Below are 22,306 nucleotides of genomic sequence, written 5' to 3'. Positions count from 1 at the left end.
TTTTTTTGCAGTGACCCATGTCCCCTGAGGGACGCCTGAGGTCGCCAAACCCTTTTTAGGACACTATCTTGCATATTAGCCATTAAAATTAGCACTTTCCAATTCGAATGTTCGAGTCCCATAGACTTCAATGGGGTTCTAACGTTCGTACCGAACGCGGGGGTCGTTCGCAAGTTCTGGTGCGAACCGAACCGGGGGGTGTTCGGCTCATCCCTACTCCCTGTTATGTGACATGTGATCGTGTGGAGATAAGGAGAGGGGGAGGTATTCTGTAGCCAAGCAGAGAGATCGGCGCCAAATTCAAAAAGGAAAACACACACATTACATACAGTATAATGTAATCTTACAGATTACATTGCTGTATGTAATTATTTCACATCCCCTTTGTCCCTAGTGGTCTGCCCAGTGTCCTGCATGCAGTTTTATAATATAAAATTGTTCTTTATGCCTGGAAACTGGAGATTGTCCATAGCAACCAAAACCGTCCCTTTACATCAAAAATGATTTTAGACCAGATAAATTGTAATCACTCGCAGAATTGAGCGATCTGCAACTGAGCAAATTTCAGTGTTTTTGATTTGATTACATTATTGAATAATTTGTATTATTGTTATATTATTATTTGGTATAATTATGTATAGTTATTTATTATATTATAATTTATGATTTCATTTTTCAAACTTTATCATACCCGGGATGTCTGCTAGACTCTGATTTGGACAGATTTAAGAGAGTTATTCCTAAGAATTACAGGACTACAATACAAAACACCAAATTTTCATGCAAAATAATTGTACCGCTTTTAGCACCTAAAATCCGAAATAATCGTACCACCAGGGAGGTTAACTGGCAATTGCTCAGTCATGCAACACTGTATCTAAATGAAATATTTATATCATTTTTTTCAACAAATAGAACTTTTGGTGGTAATTGATCACCACTGTATTTGTTCTTTTTTATTATATAAAAAAAAACAATATTCTGTACTTTCTGTTATAAAACATATCCAATAAAATAAAATATCTTCATAAATTTAGGCTAAAATTTATTTTGCTACATGTCACAAGTGCTGACAGTTATTGGGGCTGATCCTGTTACCACTGCGTTTTTGGGGACACTATACTATTGGGGACACTAGTATAGTTCTGACCATGCTGAAATAAGTTGTTATTTTCTTTGCTATAGTAAAACAGGTGTGGCTGCTGCCTAACCCCAAAGCTCCACATAGTGGAGTTGGTAAGAAAGATATAAGGAAAGGGGAGGTAAAATGGCGCTGCCTAAATCGAATAAGTGGTTGTGCTAAAAATATAGTTCTGACTGTGATCAGAATACGGACCTGGACTGCCACTATACTAGTAATGGTGGTGATCAGTGACAGTGTGATTGTGATAATGTAGCAGGCAAATTAAAGACTGACTGACTGACGCTAACTGACACTGGCTGGGATGGATGCTAACTAACTCTAACTGATGCTGTTTGACATCGCTAGTGGCATTAATATAGTGATTAGTGATAATACTGTGATAATACTGTGCACTGTCACTGTACTAATGACACTGGGTGACAGGGATGATCAGAAGGTCAATCAAAGGGTTAACTGTGTGCCTAACAAGTGTATGTGTGCTACTTTTACGCACAAATCTGATTGGCATTTCTCCCAGATTTCACCTCTTTATGGTAATGAAATCAGGAAGGAAAAACAGTGGTTGTGTGTTTACTTACACTCACATATCTGTGCTATGATTGGCCATGGCAATCAGCAGATCCACAGCCACAATCATTGGCTGTTAGCCTGTTGATGAACTCATGCAGTGTCCAACCACAGAATAAGAGGCGGGGGGGGGGGCATCTGCCCAGGGGAGCCCCCAATTCCAGCAGTAAAAATACTACTGGCTGGTCAGTGGTTAAATGCAGTAGAGACACTGTGTGGTAACCATGTCAAAAACAAAATGCTTTTAATGGTATAGTTAACGGACCAGGAGACAAATAAGACAAGTTCATTGTGAGTTTACATATACTTTGAGCAAGGAATGCTAATCACTTTCCCCAATATAAAGAGGATGGCTAGAGAAAGCATTTACAGATCTGTATGTGAAATAGTCCCAACATGGAACTAAAAATAAGTAACATAATGAAAGGATCAAGTATTAAAATAATAACCCAAAACGCGTATTTGTTTAAATTAACCAGCAGTTACACCTAAGCTGAAAGAATTAAAAAGGAGGCCTTGTGTAATAAAGTCCTACAACCAATAAAAACCATTTATTTGGATCATAGACTAATTCACAGCCTAATTATTTTTAACTTTTCTATTTTATTTTCAGTTTCCATAAAGAATGCAAAGAGAGATGAAGAGAAACCCTTCAGAGACTGTGCAGATCTATACCATGCAGGCTTCAACAAAAGTGGGGTGTACACGATATATATAAACAATGTTTCTGAACCTAAAAAGGTAAAGATTGCTATTTCAATGTATTACGTGTACAATCATGTATTCAATACAATGTGTAATTGAATCTTTGCTTAGTTTTGGATAGAGCAGGACAGTGTTAGAACCTCTGTGAAATTTGTATGGCTGTCGGTGTCTTCATTGGACAGATGTTTCCACACTTCCTGTCCCAGAGACATAAAATCAATAGAGAATTGAGACAGAATTTTTTTTTCAGGAAATCCAGTTATGTAGAGTTATTATTGGACTGGGTGTCATTATTGGGGGAATTCCCTTTTACAGCTCTTCTGGTGACAACTGTTATGCCTTGTACACACGGTCGGAAATTCAGACGGAAAAGGTCCGATCGGATTATATTGTCGGAAAATCCGATCGTGTGTGGGCTCTTTTGGACTTTTTCCAACGCAAATTCCGACGGAAAAAATTTGAGAGCAGGATCTCAAATTTTCCGGCAAAAAATCAGATTAGACTTTTTCCGATCGTTTGTAGAGAATTCCGATCGGACAAAGTGCCAAGCATGCTCAGATCAAATTATGAGACCAAAGCTATTGGCTACTAGCCTCAATGTAATTCCATCGTAACGAACATTCCGAACGATCAGATTTTCAGACAACTTTGTCCAACCATGTGTAGGCAACACAAGTTTCGGACAAAATCCGTCAGAAAAAATCAGACAGATTTTGTGGTCGGAATGTCCGACCGTGTGTACAAGGCATAACACTTTAGATTTCCACTTTACCTGCTTGTGACAGGAGACACCAGGACAAAAACTGATGGTGAATCCCAACACTTTAACTCTCACCCAACCTACCTAATATAAAGAGATTGTTTTGACTGAACTAAAGTCTAAGGCTAGCCAGACATGTACTGTATTAATCTCTTGTGGGCTGAACTAGCGAAATCTAGTAAACTCCTCTATTCACACTAAAGAGCAAGCATGGAGGAATCTCCCCTACAGGCTATTGTATTATGGCAGCTGGCTCCTATGGCAGTCAAAATACCTTAACAGTGAATACATCACTTTCTTAAACTGAGTGGTGGCATTACTCACGGCTTGAATTTCAGCCGATTCAAAGGATTTGTCTGAAATTTGAGCTGCGTACGGCAGGCTTAAAGAATGATTCAAGGCATTGTTAAGTTATAGATAGTTATATTTGTCCAGCTTGGATCAATGCAACTATTTTTATACCATACCTGGACAAGCCCCTGGAACCTGGAAATCACTGAAGTAGACACAGCTTCTTAAAGTGGTTGTATACCCGCACAGAGTTTTTTATTTTTTTTAAATATAAAAAACCTGTAAGGCATAATGAGCTAGTATGCAGTGCATACTAGCTCATTATGAAATACTAACCTTAGAACGAGGTGTCGGCATCTGATCCTAATCCACGCAGAGGGAGCTGACATTTTACCCTCAGCGTTTCTTCCCGGTTCGCGGCTCCTGCCCTGTGAGTGGTCAGAGCCACGATTACATCACTCCTGCGCATTCGGGTGGGAGTCTCCTTCCCGGCAAGGTCCGGCAGCGTCTGCTGGACCTTCAGCTGGGCCTTCACAGCGCATGCGCTGCTGACGTCAGTGGCTGCATGCAAAGTGAATCTCTCCTAATCCATACAGGTTTAGGAGATATTCATTTGCCTACAGGTAAGCCTTATTATAGGCTTCCCTGTAGGTGAAAATAAAAAAAGGGTATACAACTGCTCCATTAGCTTCTGGATCATGCACCGTTGATCTCCTGTTTTGTGAACATAGAAGGTCGGCCACTCAGTTTAGGCACTATTCAGAGAATGATTTTGATTTTGTGAATGAATGCACTCTCATTGGACGAGGTCCAGAGATTGGCCGGTGCAGTCGCACTGTCTACAATCCAAAAAGAGAATGATTTGCAATTGTGGAAGTGGTGCATTTGTTAGTGGGTTCAATTCAACTTGTAGGCAATTTAAAAAGGAAAAAATAAAATCAAAGGGTCCAAAGTTTCGTCCACCTGCACTGAAGATCCCACCACTGCACCAGCATATTAAAACACTAGAGTTAAATAATGAAGCTGTCACTTAAATAAACAATTGATAATAAATCTATCATATAAACTACTAAAGTATATAGTGGCGCTGTAAATAAACCAATAAATAAATTAACAATAACTGATCAAAATTAAATCACCCAGTGACAAGTGATAAATGACAAAAGCAAAGCCCATTGACTAAGTAAGTCCTTCAAATGACTGTGAATAATCAATGAAGATTCAAAATGAGTTGAGAGCAGACTTAACTTAGTTCATCCACCCCACCACGTGCAAACGGTGACTCCACGCCCCTCTAGGTGTCCACTCACCAAATGTTATTGCCTTGCACTTTCATGCTTTCATGGTTAAACCATCCATCAATTTCCCATCCATAATGTTGATCCCATGGAAAGATCCACATATAATGAAACAAAGTGCTCTGATGTAGTGCAGTAAGGTTTGATCAAAATATATTACGTTATAAAAGCTTCAAACATTGCATTCACATTATATTAAATGAATTACCCATGTGATAGATCCACTGCGGCAATGCGAGACTGGCAAAACATGGTCACAGCAAACTCAGCATGTTGTAGTATCTCATCCACACCAGAATCGTCACCACCGGAACGTCACTTCCGGTATTGCATCTGATGTCACTATTGATTGCCCTGAGACATGGCTGTATGGGAACCAATAGTGACACAATATCGGAAGTGGTGTGGTGGATGAACTAAATTAAGTCTGCTCTCAACTCATTCTGAATCTTCATTGATTATTTACTGTTCCATTTGAAGGACCTATTTAGTCAATGGACTTTGCTTTTGTCATGTATCACTTGTCACTGAGTGATTGAATTTTCATCAGTTATTGTTAATTCATTTATTGGTTTATTTACAGAGCCACTATTTACTTTAGTAATTTAAAAATGAGCTCCAGTCATCTCTTTAAAGATCTCTTTAAAAATGAAAAGTCAGCAGTTACAAAAACTGTAGCTGCTAACTTTTAATACATTTAATACACATACACTTATCTGTCCAGGGATCCATTGCTGTTCTCACCCAAAGCAGTTTCTTCACTGGTCTTTGGGTCATGGCACTGGAATCTTAATTGCAGGCAGTCATCTGTGACTCCATGTGGCATCATAGCTGACTGGCCACTGCACATGTATGAGCCACACTGTGCTTTGTGAATGGGACCTGTATCATGTCCTAGAAGTCTGCAGGCAGGGAGGAAGTTGGGGAGCAGAACCTCCACTCACACTCAGAAGATGACCCAATTAGAAGTGGATACTTGTCAAAACGAGGTACCCGACCCCCCCCCCCCCCCAAAAAAAAATAGGTTCCAAATGTGGCAGGGAAGTAGGGGAGTAAGAGGAGGAGTGGAACTTCCCCTTGGTAAAGTTTTGCTTAGACCTTGGCAGGTCCAGAGGTCTAAGCAGATGAAGTTATGTGCATATCTCCACTTTTACCCCCAAAAGACTCACTTAACTCTACCTGCTCTTGAGTTTTCCCATTAGTCCATAAATACGATGGGCCAAGTCCAATTTTTACAGGAAAAGTATAAATTAATATTACACCTAACAAAGTGTCTGGATCTGCTAATCATTTTAGCATGCAGTTTCTCCCTGAAGCTTATCACTGCTGATAGTTTTTTTATTATTTGTTCAGATTGAGGTTTCCAAGTATGTGACTTTTCTGATATTTTTGAACAGGCTATGGTACTCTTATATTAGCTTATTTTCTTTCTGAGCTTCACAAGCCTCAAAGTAGATTGCTGGTAAGCTTTTTTCTCTAATATAAATACATTGCTCCACAAACCTTGTTCAACTGTATTATTATTGTTTATTCAAAATAAACTGTGAAATCGTCATAGAACATTGGGATTAGGGAAGAGTGTGGATTCTGATCAGTAGACTGTATTCTATGCCAATAAACGCATGTAGTGTAAGCGGTTTGTTAGGCGAGGCTAGACTGCATAGTAAATCACACAGAATTAGACACAGAGACTTGTACTGTATTAAGTAAAGCATGTACTTCCAAAACGTTAAATCACTCAGGTCCTTTCTTTAAAGTTGTGTACCACCTTACTTACTCACTAATCCTACTGGGCTTTTTCCAAAGTAGTAAAACCAGGAATGAGAGTAGAACACAGGAAAGCATTGACCTGCCAATGCCAGTGTTGTTCAAAATGAAATTGACTCTGGTCTAGAAAAATGCTTCCACCTTGGCTGGGTGTTTTTTTCGTAAAACTATTTCAAGTTTACATTAGCAGGTCAATTTTTATGGATTTATTTTGGTCATTAATTATCTCAACAGTAGCACAAATCTTGCTGAAATTGCTATTTACATTCTATACTAGCTTTTTAAAAGAGGTCAACAGGAAAAGTTTGAGCAGATTTTGTTATTGGGTTACCGTCCTCTGTAAAGAAGAACTATGGCCTTCCATAAAAAAAAAGAAAAAGAAAAAAAAATGCATCTGCTTTGGTCCGCCTGCAAAGTCTCTCCAGTAAATTTACCCCAATGCAGCTTCCTGTGATGGTGTGCAAATGCTAATATAGACTCAAGAGTAGTGCAGCAGCATTGCCACCCCATAGCATCCTCATATGGGATGAGCCCTACAGCAAGGGAGTCTTTAGATCAAATATCACCCAGAACACTATTTGCATGTTTTGCCTGGATTTGTGTGGGTTTCCTCCTACAATTAAAAGACATGCTGGTAGGATAATTGGCTCCACTGTAAACTGGCTCTGGAGTATTTGAACAAATTGACTATACACACGTGTTATCACATTCTGCATGCTGGTCCCAAGTTGGGAAGGGTTGAGGAAAGACCTGGTGACTTTACTTGTGAAACATTTGCAAGGAGAATTCTAAGGTAAAAGCCTCTAAAGTGTATTAGGCATGGAGCCCAAGGAAAGAATACATTAAATAAGTGAGTTTATTTCCACTTTCCCCTCCACCGTTGTATGAAAAATTAAGTTTTCCTGTACTCCTTTTTTTTTTACCTTTTACTTTTTATAATATTCACAAAAATAAATAAAACACACCTAAATGAACATTCAACTAAAAATATACATTTTTCCTTATCTCCTTTGGTTCCTTAAGGTATATTGTAATATGGAAACGGCAGGTGGGGGCTGGACAGCAATTCAGCACAGAGAAGACGGAACCGTGGATTTCCAAAGAGGCTGGAAAGAATATAAAATGGTAAACGCATTAGTTAAACTCTCTGGTGTAATTAGTAGCAAACCAGATTGTCTCTTTTCTGTTTCTTTTGCGATATGGGAGAAGGAAAGTGTACAGTATGTAGATAAAAAAAAAGGATACCTTTATACATGAGGGGGTGGATTTATTAAAGGTAAATAGGCTGTTCACCTTGGAAGGGAATTTTCCTATACCTAATTAATGTGGTAAAAATCATGTTGCAAACTATAACCAATCAAATGGAAGAGAAATATTAAAACTGTATTTTTGCATGCATGTGATTGGATGATTATTATTATTATTATCATACAGGATTTATATAGCACCAACAGTTTACTTAGTGCTTTACCATATAAAAAGGGAAATACTACAGTTATAATACAATAAAATACAAAAGGATTAAGAGGGCCCTGCTCAGAAGAGCTTATACTCTAATAAGGTGGGGCAGGTGGTACAAAAGGTTGTAATTGTGGGGAATGAGCTGATGGAAATGGTAAAAGATTAGTTGGAGTAGTGATAGACTTCCCAGAAGAGATGAGTTTTCAGGGATCGCCTGAAGGTAGCAAGAGTAGGGGATAGCCGGACAGGTTGAGGTAGCGAGTTCCAGAGGATGGGAGAGGCTCTGGAGAAATCCTGGAGGCCAGCATGGGAGGAGGAGACAAGAGAGCTTGAGAGTAGGAGAGCTGAGATGGAAGTCAGCTGAGCTTCACCTCATTCACTAAGCACTAATGACATTTTTCTTTTGCAAAGTTCAAAGCCTTTATGCCTTTAGTAAATCAACCTTATTAAATTATAATAACTGTTATTCAATAATGGGCACACATTTTTTTTTAACCTACATTTCAACCAGCTCTCTATTTCTATGTTTTTTTTACAGATTTTGATTGAAAAATAAAAGGAAATGTAGTTGTTAATTTAATTGGGGTTCTTTGTAAATAAAAAATGAAAGGATCAAATCTGAAAAATATTCTTTTTTTGATTTTTTGATCTCCCAGTTGCTTCTTTTGCAATTGAACTTGGTTTATTTTTTTACTTTTAACTGGAATATTGAATGACCTGTTGGGTGGGTCAAGCAGACTGTAATTTGTATGCCAAAAGGTTCCTAGTCTGTGCTAAAGGTCACATCCATGCACCTCTGAATAAGTAGTCCCAAGCATTCCTGTCACTGTGTGTTTCACGTCTGCTGACAAAGTTTAGTTTAAGTCTACTTAATTTAATGCTTTTCTGTGATAATATCTGGAGTTTACTTTGGAGTCATTTCTTTCATATGCAAGTAATCACTTTAAACAACCAGTGAACATTGGATAAGCCTGTTTTACGTTCAGTGATAAATGGCACGGTATCAAAGTATTTTTAGCAATTTCCATTATATTCGGTATTCTGTGCAGATGTATGGAACTCTGCTTTCATGCTTGAAGTGGCAGTATGACAAGCAGAGATAAAGCAAATACTGTTTAATGGCCACCATACATAGAGGCCTTCTGGTAGAATTCACAGAAGATATGGTCCATTAGCTAAAATAAAATTTACATCTAAATTTAGCAAAGTGGTATATATAAGTTTATTGATTTAAAATGATAATATATACTTCATGTTCCCATGCATGTTCTTGTCTGAAGCCATGTACTTGCCTTCCTTGCCCCCAAACAATTTTGTCTCTACTTACAGTATAATACATAAGTTAGTTGCCAATGAAAACAAAGGGTACCCCTGCCTGGGTAAAATGTCTTTGTAATTGCCTTCCCCCACATGTCCTGGGAATCTTGCCCCAGTCCTATCTGAAATATATACTTAAGGAGATGCTGTTGGCAGATCATTTCAACAAAAATCTTCTGAAAAGATTTGGAAGCGAAGTTGAGAACGTTCACAAAAAAGATTCACCTCAACTATAGAACTTTTCGGGTGAACATTTTCAACATCCTTAATAAATCAGCCTTGCTACGTGCATGCAAAGTTTTCTTATGCATGCTATCTACCTGTAAATGCATCCCTTGTGTAGACATCCAAAAGCCCGGAGACTGCTGCTTGGTGCTGCCATTTTTATAGAAATATTGACAGAATAGGCAGGTAGGCATTCAAGAAGCACTCTATCACTACAGGAGCTCGGGAGCTGTCAGGTTTCCAACTGACATTTATTTCAGAGGTAGCAATTATGCAGTGGCTGCTTAGGAGCAGGAGGCAAATGTTTCTCATCAGTAGAGAAAAGTACAACTTGGACATTTTATAGTATCTGAAATGGACTCGAAAGAGTTGGTTCACCACTTGTTCCCTAACAGTTTGATTAATTTGACTGTAGATCTGTATAGGAAACTGTTTAAGAACTTTTAAGAAAGTGTACCTGGCAAATCAATCTCTCTGGCCTTTTTCGAGGCAAGGTAGTTAAACAGTTCTAAAGCTTTCAGTACTCTATGGCTGAGCTTTCTAGGAACTGACAACCATATTCTTAAAGTAGAACTATGGGCAACACTTTTTTTTTTAATTTTGGCTAGAGCAAGGGAGGGTTATAACCCCTGTCAAACTTTTCTTTGCCATCTCTGTCCCATTGAGAAGATTTTCCTTCACTTCCTGTCCCATAACCAAACAGGAAGTGAGCAGAAATCCCTGAAAATTAAAGGAATCGCTTAGGGACCCCCTGGTCACCAGAACTAGTGTCCCCTCTCTATTACTTTTCTGGAGACAACACAAAATTTGTGATTTTCTTTTACTTTCATTTTCAATGATAATGGTAAACAGGACAAATAGATAGGGGGAATCTCCTTAATAGGGACACAGACAGCAATCTGACAGGGGTTCTAATCCCTCTCCACTCCATCCAAAGCTAAAAAAAAAAAAGTTTTGCCTTTAGTTATACTGTAAAGTAAAACAATAATGTAAATTGTAAATTGAACCACCCTTATTTCCATATTTTTATGTCTGGTGAATGTTGCATTTTACCCCATGCTTCCTAACCTGGAAACACTATCTTTACCCGCATGCCGACCAGCCACCGCAGTTGTACTGTGGCAGCATGGCTCAGCTGCACGAATCGCTGTTATGCTACGTTGGTAGCATAAATGGGCACTAGGGGGAGAGAGCGCCCCTGCTCGCTCCCCGAGCTGATGCGAGTGCCCGGTGGGCTCCTGCGATCGCTCAGGGCATACAGAGATGATCTGAGCAGGGAACTGTCAGATCATCTGTCCATACAGAGTATACAGAGTATGGACACCGATCTGTTAGTTTCCCTGCTCAGTCCCATTCCCCTTCAGTTAGAACACAAAATAGGATACATATTAACCCCTCCCCTGCCCCCTAGTGTTAACCCCTTCACTGCCAGTGAAATTTTTACAGTAATCAATGCAATTTTAATCGCACTGATCGCTGTATTGATGCCAATGGTCCCAAAAATGTGTCAAAATTGTCCGACATGTGTGCCATAATGTCGCAGTCACGATAAAAATAGCTTATCGCTGATTAATAAAAATGCCATAAATCTATCCCCTATTTTGTAGACACTATAACTTTTGCACAAACCAATCAATATACCCTTATTGTGTTTTTTTTTTTACCAAAAATATGTAGAAGAATACGTATCGGCCTAAACTGAGGAAAACTATTTTTTTATATATTTTTGGAGGATATTTATTATAGCAAAAAGTTAAAAATAATGATTTTTTTTCAAAATTGGCACTCTTTTTTTGTTTATAGCGCAAAAAATAAAAACCGCAGGGGTGATCAAATACACTAAAATAAAGCTCTTTTTGTGGGAAATAAAGCACGCCAATTTTGTTTGGAAGCCACGTCGCATGCCCATGCAATTGTCAGTTAAAGCGACGCAGTGCCGAATCACAAAAAGTGTTCTGGTCTTTGGCCAGCCAAATGGTCCGGGTTACTTTGTTTGAATACTTTTCGGGGGTTCAGCTCTCAACACTCATACATATTTGCTAAGTTAACCATGGATGTCACTGGCTGTTTCTAGTCACCTGACAAGCAAATCAAGGTATTAATATTTATTAATATGTATTTGCTATATGCTACATATTTATAATATTATTATAAGTTAGCCTGCTAGTAGTGCTCTAAAGGCAGCATTTCAGCATCAAATAGTAAAGTAAATAATAATAATAATAAAGTTAAACATTGTCCATGCAAGAGGAGTAAAGGGGGACATGTGACGCAATATAAACAAATTATGCATTTTAATCATTTATTTTGAACCTTATGTTCTAAAATTATTATTTTTAAATAACAAACATGTTATACTTATCTGCTATGTGTAATGGTTTTCCACAGAGCAGCCCAGATCCTCCTCCTCTCGGGTCCCCCGCCGGCACTCCTGGCCCCTTCTTCCTGGCGAGTGCCCCCTGAGCAATCTCTATCACAGTCTTACCGAGAGCTCCAACTCCATACCCCCCCTCTCTATTGTTTAGAGAGTTATATACATTTATATACATTGATTGTTAATTAATTGAATAATGAGGCTGTGCCTCAGCCAATCAGGAGGGAGAGTCCCACACAGCCGAGTCTCTCATGCAAAATTGCTGGATGGAGATGGGGTCAAGTAAGTATTGGGCGGGCTGAGTGGGGCTGCTGCACACAGAAGAGTTTTTATCTTAATACATAGAATGCATTAAGATTAAAATACATTCTACCTTTAGAACCACTTTAATTGTCTTACTGTACTTTTTTTCTAAAAATCTTGCTGCCCATTTTTTTATCTCAATTACACGGTCCGAATAAGCGAGATACAGTAAAAAAGGGGTAACCCTTATACTACGAGTCTTCTAAAGGATAAACTGTTTATTCTACCATTCCTCCTTCCCTATTGCTATCTCCTGCTCTTCTCTGTGCATGGAATAATTTGTCTAGTTTTGTACCCTTTGAAGCAGATTTCTCACTGTGGCTATACAATCTTAGATCAAACATTGTGTTAACTTAATTATGATTTCAGCGGATAGAATATCACGACATTTAATTGTGACTTGGATAGATGTTATCTTCTTCTTCATTGTAAAAATGTGAATGTAAAACTTTTCTTTAATGCGTATTTGGTTTTCAATCGTTTCATACAAGTAACTGGAAACTGGGTTGACCAGTCATGTTTATAAGAGCACCGAGACAAATGTAAATTAATTTAGCAACATTTCATTTTGTGGGAAAGGAAAGTACTTGATAGGAAACACAGTTTGCCTAGCACAGGTGGTTGGTTTCATTTTATCTCTCTATTTAAAAAAATAAATAAATCTGTTTAACTAGACTCCATTCTTCATCTACCCCAGAATACTTCTAATTTCAGCCCAAGAGGAAAGCTAATTCAAATAGATGTTTTAATACTGACTTTCCGAAAAGTTCTTGATATTATCTCAATGTGAAGATGCTTTAAGATTCCAATGAGAGGGGAAGTGAAAGGCAGCAATGGACATTTTGGATTTTGGTCCATTGGTCCTAGTTCCGCTTTCCTCAACACTTCCTCATATCTTTCCAGAACACTCTTCCACCTTCCTACCTGATCATTGCACAACACGCTGTATACCAGCCAACTTTATTAAAGGAAACTTTCCAAGAAAGTCCTATGGGAGCTGCTATGCTTCTTTTTAAAGGTGCAGACGTGGGGGCTATCATGCTTATCCTTGCTTTACTACTATCAGTCTCTGATCTGGAAAAAGCATACCAGAAACAAAGTGTCAAGACCTGATATGCACATATTGTATAAAATTAAATCATTTACAAAGAGTGAGTTCAAAGTGTGGTTGAGTTACATGCTGTATCTTTTGCAAACTGACACCAATATAAAACATTTTTAAATGAAAACTCTACTTACAACCCACATTTTAATGGTTACATAGTTACATAGTAAGTGAGGCTGAAAAAAGACACAAGTCCATCAAGTCCAACCGATGTGTGTGATTATATGTCAGTATTACATTGTATATCCCTGTACGTTGCGGTCGTTCAGGTGCTTATCAAATCGTTTTTTGAAACTATCAATATTCCCCACTGAGACCACCGCCTGTGGAAGAGAATTCCAAATCCTTGCAGCTCTTTGAGTAAAGAATCCTCTATGTAGTTTAAGGTTGAACCTCTTTTCTTCCAATTTTAATGAGTGGACACGTGTCTTGTTAAACTCCCTTCCACCAAAAAGTGTTATCCCTATTTTGGGGTCACCAGTACAGTATTAATAAATTTAAATCTTATCCCCTCTCACGCGTCTATTCTCCAGAGAGAAAAAGTTCAGTACTTGCAACCTTTCTTCATAACTAATATCCTCCAGATCCTTTATTAGCTTTGTTGCACTTCTTTGTACTTGCTGCATTTCCAGTACATCCTTCCTGAGGACTGGTGCCCAGAACTGGACAGCATACTCTAGGTGCAGCCGCACCAGTCTAAACATTGACAGTAAAAACATGGTTAACAATATATCTAAGAAGTAGGGCTTGGGAATATCCAGTCAGAATATGGTTGAATGGCCACAAGGAACCACCAGCTGATTGGGTTGTTTCTTTTCATAACAAAAATATTTTTGCAAGGCAAAGACAACAAATGGGAAAATAAGAGATGGAAGATAAAGATAAAAATATATATATATATATATATATATATATATGTATATATATATATATATATATATATATATATATATATATATATATACTGAAAGGGATTTAACTAACAGCTGAGGTATAATAGAGCCCATGCATACTTGCATACTTGCACGTGTTAATGCATATGCCCAAGTACAAAAAAAAACATACTGTTTGGGCCCTTTACACGGGCTGTCTGATCATGTCCGCTTGTCAGTTTTTCAGGCGGACCTGAGAGGTGGATCTCAGAGGTGACATTTCTGTTGGCATCTGCCGCTATCCATTTCGATTCTGTCCGCCAAATCCAGACGGATGGTGACAATATTTTCCAACTATCTGGAGGATCGGATCAGATAAGATTGGGTGAAAATGGACAAGCGGTTTGTTTTCACCCGTTTTCCCCAGCGGGAAGAGCAGGACTCTGTCCATCTCTGCTCTGCACAGTGAGTGGAAACAGACCTGCCATTCGCCTGCTCAGCGAGGATCAGTGGAGTGATCCCCCACTGAGCAAAACGGAGTCCGCCGAGTGGACATGCCCTTGTGAAAGGACCCTTATGTAGAATCACTCTGTAAAAGTTCAGTCACTCGAAAATGTAAACAGTAACAAAAAAACCCTATTTGCTCCCTTCTAGTCTGGTAAATGCACTATTGAAAGTAAAAAAAGATAGCCCGACAGCAGAACAACTCACCCAGCCTGAGTGGTAAGCAAGTAAAAGTAGCCTCAGATCGATTCATCCAGACCACAACTCCAACATGTTTCACCCTGCCCCGGGGCTTAATCATGGAGAGCACTATTGAAAGTGTTTTGTTATATATGTTTAATAAGTGCAAAAAACCTGTTGATCATGTCAAAAAATGTTACCTTGTCCAGTGCTCACATCTTGTGTTGGTTCAATGGGAGTAATTAGCCCTCATAGTGCTTATCTTGGGAGTATAGAAGGATCAACCTTTATTTTGTGGAGATGGGAGAGTAGGTAAGTCTGAGAATTTTGTCAGGAGAATACTGGGCAGGGTTATCAACACTCAGCCCCCAAAAATGCTGTGTGTTGTCAGCACACACAAAACAACCTAGGAGCTGAATGTACTTCTGGCAGATCAACAGGTATTTTTCTATACTTGCAGGGTCTTTAAATGGGTAAAACAAGGAGAAATGTGCATGTATTGTAGAGATGTACTGCGTATGTCTTGTTAATTTGCCCTGACATATCCTTTAATATCACTTTACAAGATTCTATGAGGTTGTTTAGAAAACGTTCTAGCTTATTTCCAAGTATCAAGAATAAGCTGTGTCCATGTCTAATGGCAGTTATGTTATGCAGTTAATAAATACATTTATGAAATAACACATAATGACCTTGTAAAAGGCATTAATATCATTTGTGCTCTCTGATGATAAATCTATTTTATTCTACTAATTTTCCTCTAGGGGTTTGGCAGCCCATCTGGTGAATTTTGGCTGGGGAACGAGTTTATATTTGCAATAACGAGCCAAAGGCAGTACTCAATGAGAATTGACTTAATGGACTGGGAAGGCAATCACGCACACGCACAGTATGACAGATTCCACATAGGAAATGAGAAACAGAATTACAGGTAAGGAATGTGATGTCATTGAGTTATACATCTAGGAACCAAAGCTGCCCACAGGGTTAATTTAATACTTTGAAACAACTGATAAAATAACAATCCAAGGGAGAAGTGAGACTGACAATTTATGAGCTCATAAAACGCCTATGACATGATTCAGAACATGAAGCAAGTGTAAAATAGAATCTTCTAAGATGGGAATAAGCAACACACTGGAGCTTGGATATTCTAATGGAATTCTGACTGCATTTAAAGCTGTTAGGGCTCAACTAAATGGTATCTTAAATGGTATGGATCTGTTGTACCTTAGTACTTTTGAATTTCATGCAGTCTAGGCAGTCTAGACTTTGACAATGGATGTATTCCAATAATGGTTAAATGAGCGTTGGTCCATTTAAGGGTTGCTTTCTGTTCCTGTATGTCACGGTGCTAACTTTTCATTTTTTTAATGTTAAAAGACACCTGTACCCTTTTAGGGACGATTACATCTTAAAGATTTACATTGCCTAATATACCTTGTTATGCTTACCCTGCTTCATTGGACTTGATTTATTAAATGAGTGTTGAATGACTATGAAAATTGTAGATTCACACTGAAGGCATCAAAACTATGAATTAACAAATGTGGAATTATATAATGAACAAAAAAGTGTGAAACAACTGAAAATATGTCTTATATTCTAGGTTCTTCAAAGTAGCCACCTTTTGATTACTGCTCCGCACACTCTGCTGATGAGTTTCAAGAGGTAGTCAACTGAAATGGCTTTCCAACAGTCTTGAAGGAGTTCCCAGAGATGCTTTGCACTTGTTGGCCCTTTTGCCTTCACTCTGCGGTCCAGCTCACCCCAAACCATCTCGATTGGATTCAGGTCCGGTGACTGTGGAGGCCAGGTCATCTGGTGCAGCACCCCATCACTCTCCTTCTTGGTCAAATAGCCTGGAGGTGTGTTTGGGGTCTTTGTCCTGTTGAAAAATAAATGATGTTCCAACTAAATGCAAACCGGATGGAATAACATGCCGCTGCAAAATGCTGTGGTAGCCATGCTGGTTCAGTATGCCTTCAATTTTGAATAAATCCCCAACAGTGTCACCAGCAAAGCACCCCCACACCATCCCACCTCCTCCTCCATGCTTCACGGTGGGAACCAGGCATGTAGAGTCCATCCGTTCACCTCTTCTGCATGGCACAAAGATACGGTGGTTGGAACCAAAGATCTCAAACTTGGACTCATCAGACCAAAGCACAGATTTCCACTGGTCTAATGTCCATTCCTTGTGTTCTTTAGCCCAAACAAGTCTCTTCTGCTTGTTGCCTGTCCTCAGCAGTGGTATCCTAGCAGCTATTTTACCATGACGGCCTGATTCACACAGTGTCCTCTTAACAGTTGTTCTAGAGATGTGTCTGCTGCTAGAACTCTGTGTGGCATTGACCTGTTCTCTAATCTGAGCTGCTGTTAACTTGCGATTTCTGAGGCTGGTGACTCAGATGAACTTATCGTCCGCAGCAGAGGTGACTCTTGGTCTTCCTTTCCTGGGGTCCTCATGTGAGCCATTTTCTTTGTAGCTCTTGATGGTTTTTGCCACTGCACTTGGGGACACTTTCAAAGTTTTCCCAATTGTTCGGACTGACTGACCTTCATTCCTTAAAGTAATGATGGCCACTCGTTTTTCTTTACTTAGCTGCTTTTTTCTTGCCATAATACCAATTCTAACAGTCTATTCAGTAGGACTATCAGCTGTGTACTGTATCCACCTCCTGCACAACACTTATTAAACCTGACAGGGCACACCTGTGAAGTGAAAACCATTTCAGGTGACTAACTCTTGAAGCTCATCAACAGAATGCCAAGAGTGTGTGAAGCAGTAATCAAAGCAAAAGGTGGCTACTTTGAAGAATATAAGACATATAAGACATATTTTCAGTTGTTTCACACTTTTTTGTTCAGTATATAATTCCACATGTGTTGATTCATAGTTTTGATGCCTTCAGTGTGAATCTACAATTTTCATAGTCATAAAAATAAAGAATGAGAAGGTGTGTCCAAACATTTGGTCTGTACTGTATATATATATATATATATATATATATATATATATATATATATATATATATATATATATATATATATATATATATATATGACCATGGTATAAAAAACAGGATTTTGTGAAGTCAATCGTGTTGATTTACTAAATACAAATGCAATATGCAGTTGCACTTAGCAAGTACAGTTGTTTCAGAGCTTAGTAAATGATGTAAGGCTTCATTTTGCAAGGAATACCTAATCACGGTTAAGGAAAAAAAACAAAAAAAAACACAATTTTTGCTCTCACTTGTTTTGTATTACTTTGATTCCCATTTTGATATTGCCAGCAACGTGTTCTAGGCACTAGTAAATTGCAAAGCTTACCAAACACCTTAAATTCAAGTTGAGAAGATTTTGCCAACAACATGTTCTAGGCACTGGTAACTTGCAAGGCCTACCAAACATCTTAGGCCGCGTACACACGGGCGGACTGTTCGTCCAACTTTGTCCGCTGAACAGTGTTTGGGCGGACAGTCCGCTCGTGTGTGGGCTTTCAGCGGACAGTTTCAGCGGACAGTTGGACGGACAAGGTTTTTCGGAAATTCCGTAAAACTGTCCGCTGAAACCTTGTTTCAGCGAACAGTCCGCTCGTGTGTAGGCTTGTTCGTCAAACAAAGTTGCGCGCATGCTCAGAAAGGATTTTCACGCCGAAAGCTATAATGCAGTGTATAGGACGTCGTATTTTTCGTCCCGTCGTACGTGCCGTTCACGTCATCGCGCACGGTTTCAGCAAACTGTTCGTCCGTCGTGTGTGGCCATGTCCGTCCATGCTAAGTTTGAGCGGACTGTTTGCCGAAACTGTTGGACGGACAAAGTTGGGCGAACAGTCCGCGCGTGTGTACGCGGCCTCAAAGTGATTGTAAAGTCAGAACGTTTTTTTATCTTAATGCATTCTTGCAGCAATCTCCCTCAGCCCAACTAAACTGAGCTCCCTATAGATCCAGCGATGTTGTAGGAATGTCTCGACTACCCGGGACTCCCCTCCTCATTACCTGAGATGGCAGACTGGTGCCATTGGCTCTCATTGCTGTAAATCAAAGTCAGTCAGCCAATGAGAAGAGAAAGGGGGGCTGGGCCACGGCTCTGTGACTGACTGGACACAATGAAATGTGATTCGGCTCGGTTGCCCCCATAGCTAGCTGTAGAAAGGAGGGGCCAGAAGCGCTAGCAAGGGACCCAAAAAGAAGGGGATCCAGGATGCTCTATGCAAAACCACTGCACAGAGGAGGTAAGTATAATACGTTTGTTATTTTTACTTAAAAAAGAAATTAGAGTTTGCAGGCACTTTAAAATCAAGTTGAGAAGCTATTGCTTTAATACATTTCTTTAAAAAAGCTGTTTTCCAAAGTGTGCAAACCACCAAAGCATATGTCTTCTTACCTCAGGTGTTATTACCTTTGCATATTTATAGTGGAAGACTTAATTGTTGATTGACTATAAATGTATCTACACTAGACCTATAATTTCATATCAAGTTGTGCTGACTATTGACAATGTGCTGTTGTGTCTGAAATGAGCTGTTACTATCCTGCTGTTCCTGTTTTTATGGAAAACTTAAACAAAAACTTCAGTTAGGAGTATTTCATAGGTTTCGTACCATCTTTAGACTGGTTATCTCACTGTTTTGCACCCAAAGATATATGCTATATTGGCAGCAAATTTCTAGTTATTACAATGTTTGAACAAAAAAGAATAAATGGACCCCATCACTGATATGTGTCAAGGGCCTCATAATTACTAATAGAAAGCTTGGGTAATCAGAGTGACTTAAATGGACAGCTGAAAATTTCTAACCCATCCAAGATCTGCCTATTAAAGTTCATCAGTGCGATGACCAATCTTAACAAATGTCCTACCCTTTGTCACTGAAAGCTGATGTCTTCACTGACATTCAGGATATAATTTCTGCTCATGTAGCTCTGACATGGTGATCGCAGACTCGAACCTTCATTGAGAAAAAATGCAGATAAATATTGCAATTTTTAGGCTTTAGTTCATATCTGTAGTGCCATCCACAGTATTTAATAGAAAATCAAATATGAAAAAATTCTTTAGTGGGGGAGCATTTGGGTACTGTTCTGGGTAGTATTTAATATTCAAACGCAGCAAAGATCACTCTTGGTTTAGATAAAGCAGCTTGTCCTGGTCCCCAACATGAAGCTAACAGTATCCACAGAAGAAGAAAAAGGGAGAGCACTTCTTAGAGTAGACTGTAGAACACATTTTGGTATCACTATTATGGTATTGCTTACCTTCTCTTTGTTTTCTGTACACAGGAAATTCCCATTGATTGCACTGCTGAATGACACATTTTACTTAAAGACAACTTGAACTATTGAAGCCGTGTCTAACAAAAGGCAGCCAAAGAGCAAAGGGCTAGTCACCAGCATTGACTATAGTTTCCTTGAAACTGATCTTTTTTCCTATTATTGACTTATCACGCCTTAATTTACTATGTGCCTCTATGTGAAGGTGGTCATCTTGGTAGAGGCAGGGCTTTTGTATCCTCATGTCAGAGCTTCCAGCAAAAATTTCAGTAACATCACAGTAGATACATGACCAAATCTCTCTCAAAAATCTCATGAGATTAGCAGTCACAGACAGCAATGCCTTAGACATCACACTAAAGATATACAGCTATGAGGCTAAAGAACAGGAATATCTAGGCACACTAACATAACCAAAATTGCACTACTATTTTCCACGAGAAATTCCATACAAAAGATATATTTTTAGGGTAATGCTTAGGCACAATTAACATTTCTGAATTTTCCCTATAATACAGCAAATTTTCATTTTTTTGAGTTTAGTTCCACTTTAAGATTGACATATTAAGAATACCCCACACATGCCATTCAGCTCTGCAACTGATGAGAACTTGCCTTGAATCTATTGTTTCTCTTTTCTGGCAGGTTATGAACATCTGTAAAATTCAGGAAAAGAACTGTAGCAACCTCCTATATAGGTTGCTAGTAAGATTAAGGCAAATATATTTAGTTTGACTCCTCTTTAGCCAATGGAGCAATGTTTGATTGCTTTTGGCGGTTCTGGGTTCTGCTCGTTGCAGACTAACCCCCCCCCCCCCCCTCCGGTTTCTAGTGATTTGTAGAATTTGGTGGGTTGAACAAGGCAGACCCTTAACTTGCTTACAGCCTCAGGCAATCTCTGGGAGGAGCCAATAAGGGGCTGAATTGTGTATAAATAGGCTAGGCCCAGAACAGAAGGGTCCTTGTCCTTTGGATGGAGGTCCTCTGGGTCTCTTAGCTGAAGTTTGCAGGAGACCATCAGGGTCCCAGCTCAGGGAAAGCTGGTACACAGGGCACAGTGAGTACAGACCTAAAAGAGATACTAGCAATACTATACTCCCAAGACTTACGCTGCACCCTAACCAAATTCAACCAGCATTAAACTACAAAAAGACATGCACTGTCTATTTTTTGAGTTGTGGGACTGTGGAACTGCTGCGTTCCTGGCTGCCGTGTGCCCCATAGGAAATGGAACCTGGGATAAAACTGGCAGCCTGGTCTGTGCTACAGAACTGTAGGTGAAGTTATGTGCAAGAGGTGTTGAAAGACATAAGAAGACTCACTACAGTTGTAGAAGCATTAAACCAACTCTCCTTTCTTGTTCATTGGTCATTATGAAGACATAATGCTTCCTCCAAAAGCACATTCTGGCATTATGTTTTGTTTATGTTTTATTTACAATAATTGCACCATACAAGGGAAGGCACTTAAATAAAAACCCCATACCATTCAATTTTGCCTAGAGTAGCACAGTATTTTAATGCAGCCCTGGTTAAACGTTCTTGACACAGAGGGTAATAAAGCTTATGTCTCCTTGTATTTCATTGACCCGTGTATCCCGATTTCTCTGTACAACAAAGCTTATTCCTCATGTCAAACACAGCTAAATCATTTGAAGTTTGAAATGATCAAGCAGCTAGGTTTCCCAATTCCTTATTTAACACAACCTTCCTTATCTTATGATCAGTTCTCTTCTTGAAGTATCAAGTAGCAGTCACTTGAAAACAAATAAACTATTTTCAAGTTGAAGGGTTTACATCTCCACTTTAATAATGTCTACTTTAAAGACAATCAATTCTTAAGCCCTTTCAAATACAAAATGTCCTTGCCCCATGAAAAGGTTACTATAGGGACCCAAATCTCCAGGCATCTATGAAGAAACTATTTTTTTTTCTCATGCTGCAATCTCTAAAGCTTTAAAAAATGACAGCTTAAGAGCTCCTGGCATGTCCGAAACCTGGATCTGAATTTTAAAATACCTACCCCTTTGAACTGCAATTGCTTTCTTAGCCTGTATCCAAGAAACTATTCTGAAGAATCTTTTGGAGTCACTGGGGCAAACAAGAACATTGAATTCTGAACAGGCCAGCAATGTGTTCATTGCTTCTTATTTCA

At 39.0% G+C, this 22,306-nt stretch overlaps 1 protein-coding gene across 1 annotated transcript in view; it reads left to right on the top strand.

Moving 5' to 3' along the window:
• The window catches only part of ANGPT1 (angiopoietin 1), a 433,269-nt gene that overhangs the window by 350,107 nt on the left and 60,856 nt on the right, over positions 1–22,306 (top strand). Inside the window, exons 5-7 of the mRNA XM_077493172.1 lie at positions 2,325–2,452; positions 7,556–7,657; positions 15,638–15,804. Coding sequence (XP_077349298.1) covers positions 2,325–2,452; positions 7,556–7,657; positions 15,638–15,804 — 397 coding nt within the window. The remainder of the gene's footprint in view (positions 1–2,324; positions 2,453–7,555; positions 7,658–15,637; positions 15,805–22,306) is intronic.

This window comes from Lithobates pipiens, unplaced genomic scaffold, assembly GCF_037356315.1.
Source record: "Lithobates pipiens isolate NorthernLeopardFrog02 unplaced genomic scaffold, aLitPip1_a1.2 Scaffold_19, whole genome shotgun sequence".
Taxonomy (NCBI): Eukaryota; Metazoa; Chordata; class Amphibia; order Anura; family Ranidae; genus Lithobates; species Lithobates pipiens.
This window is presented reverse-complemented; position numbering and strand designations above follow the sequence as displayed.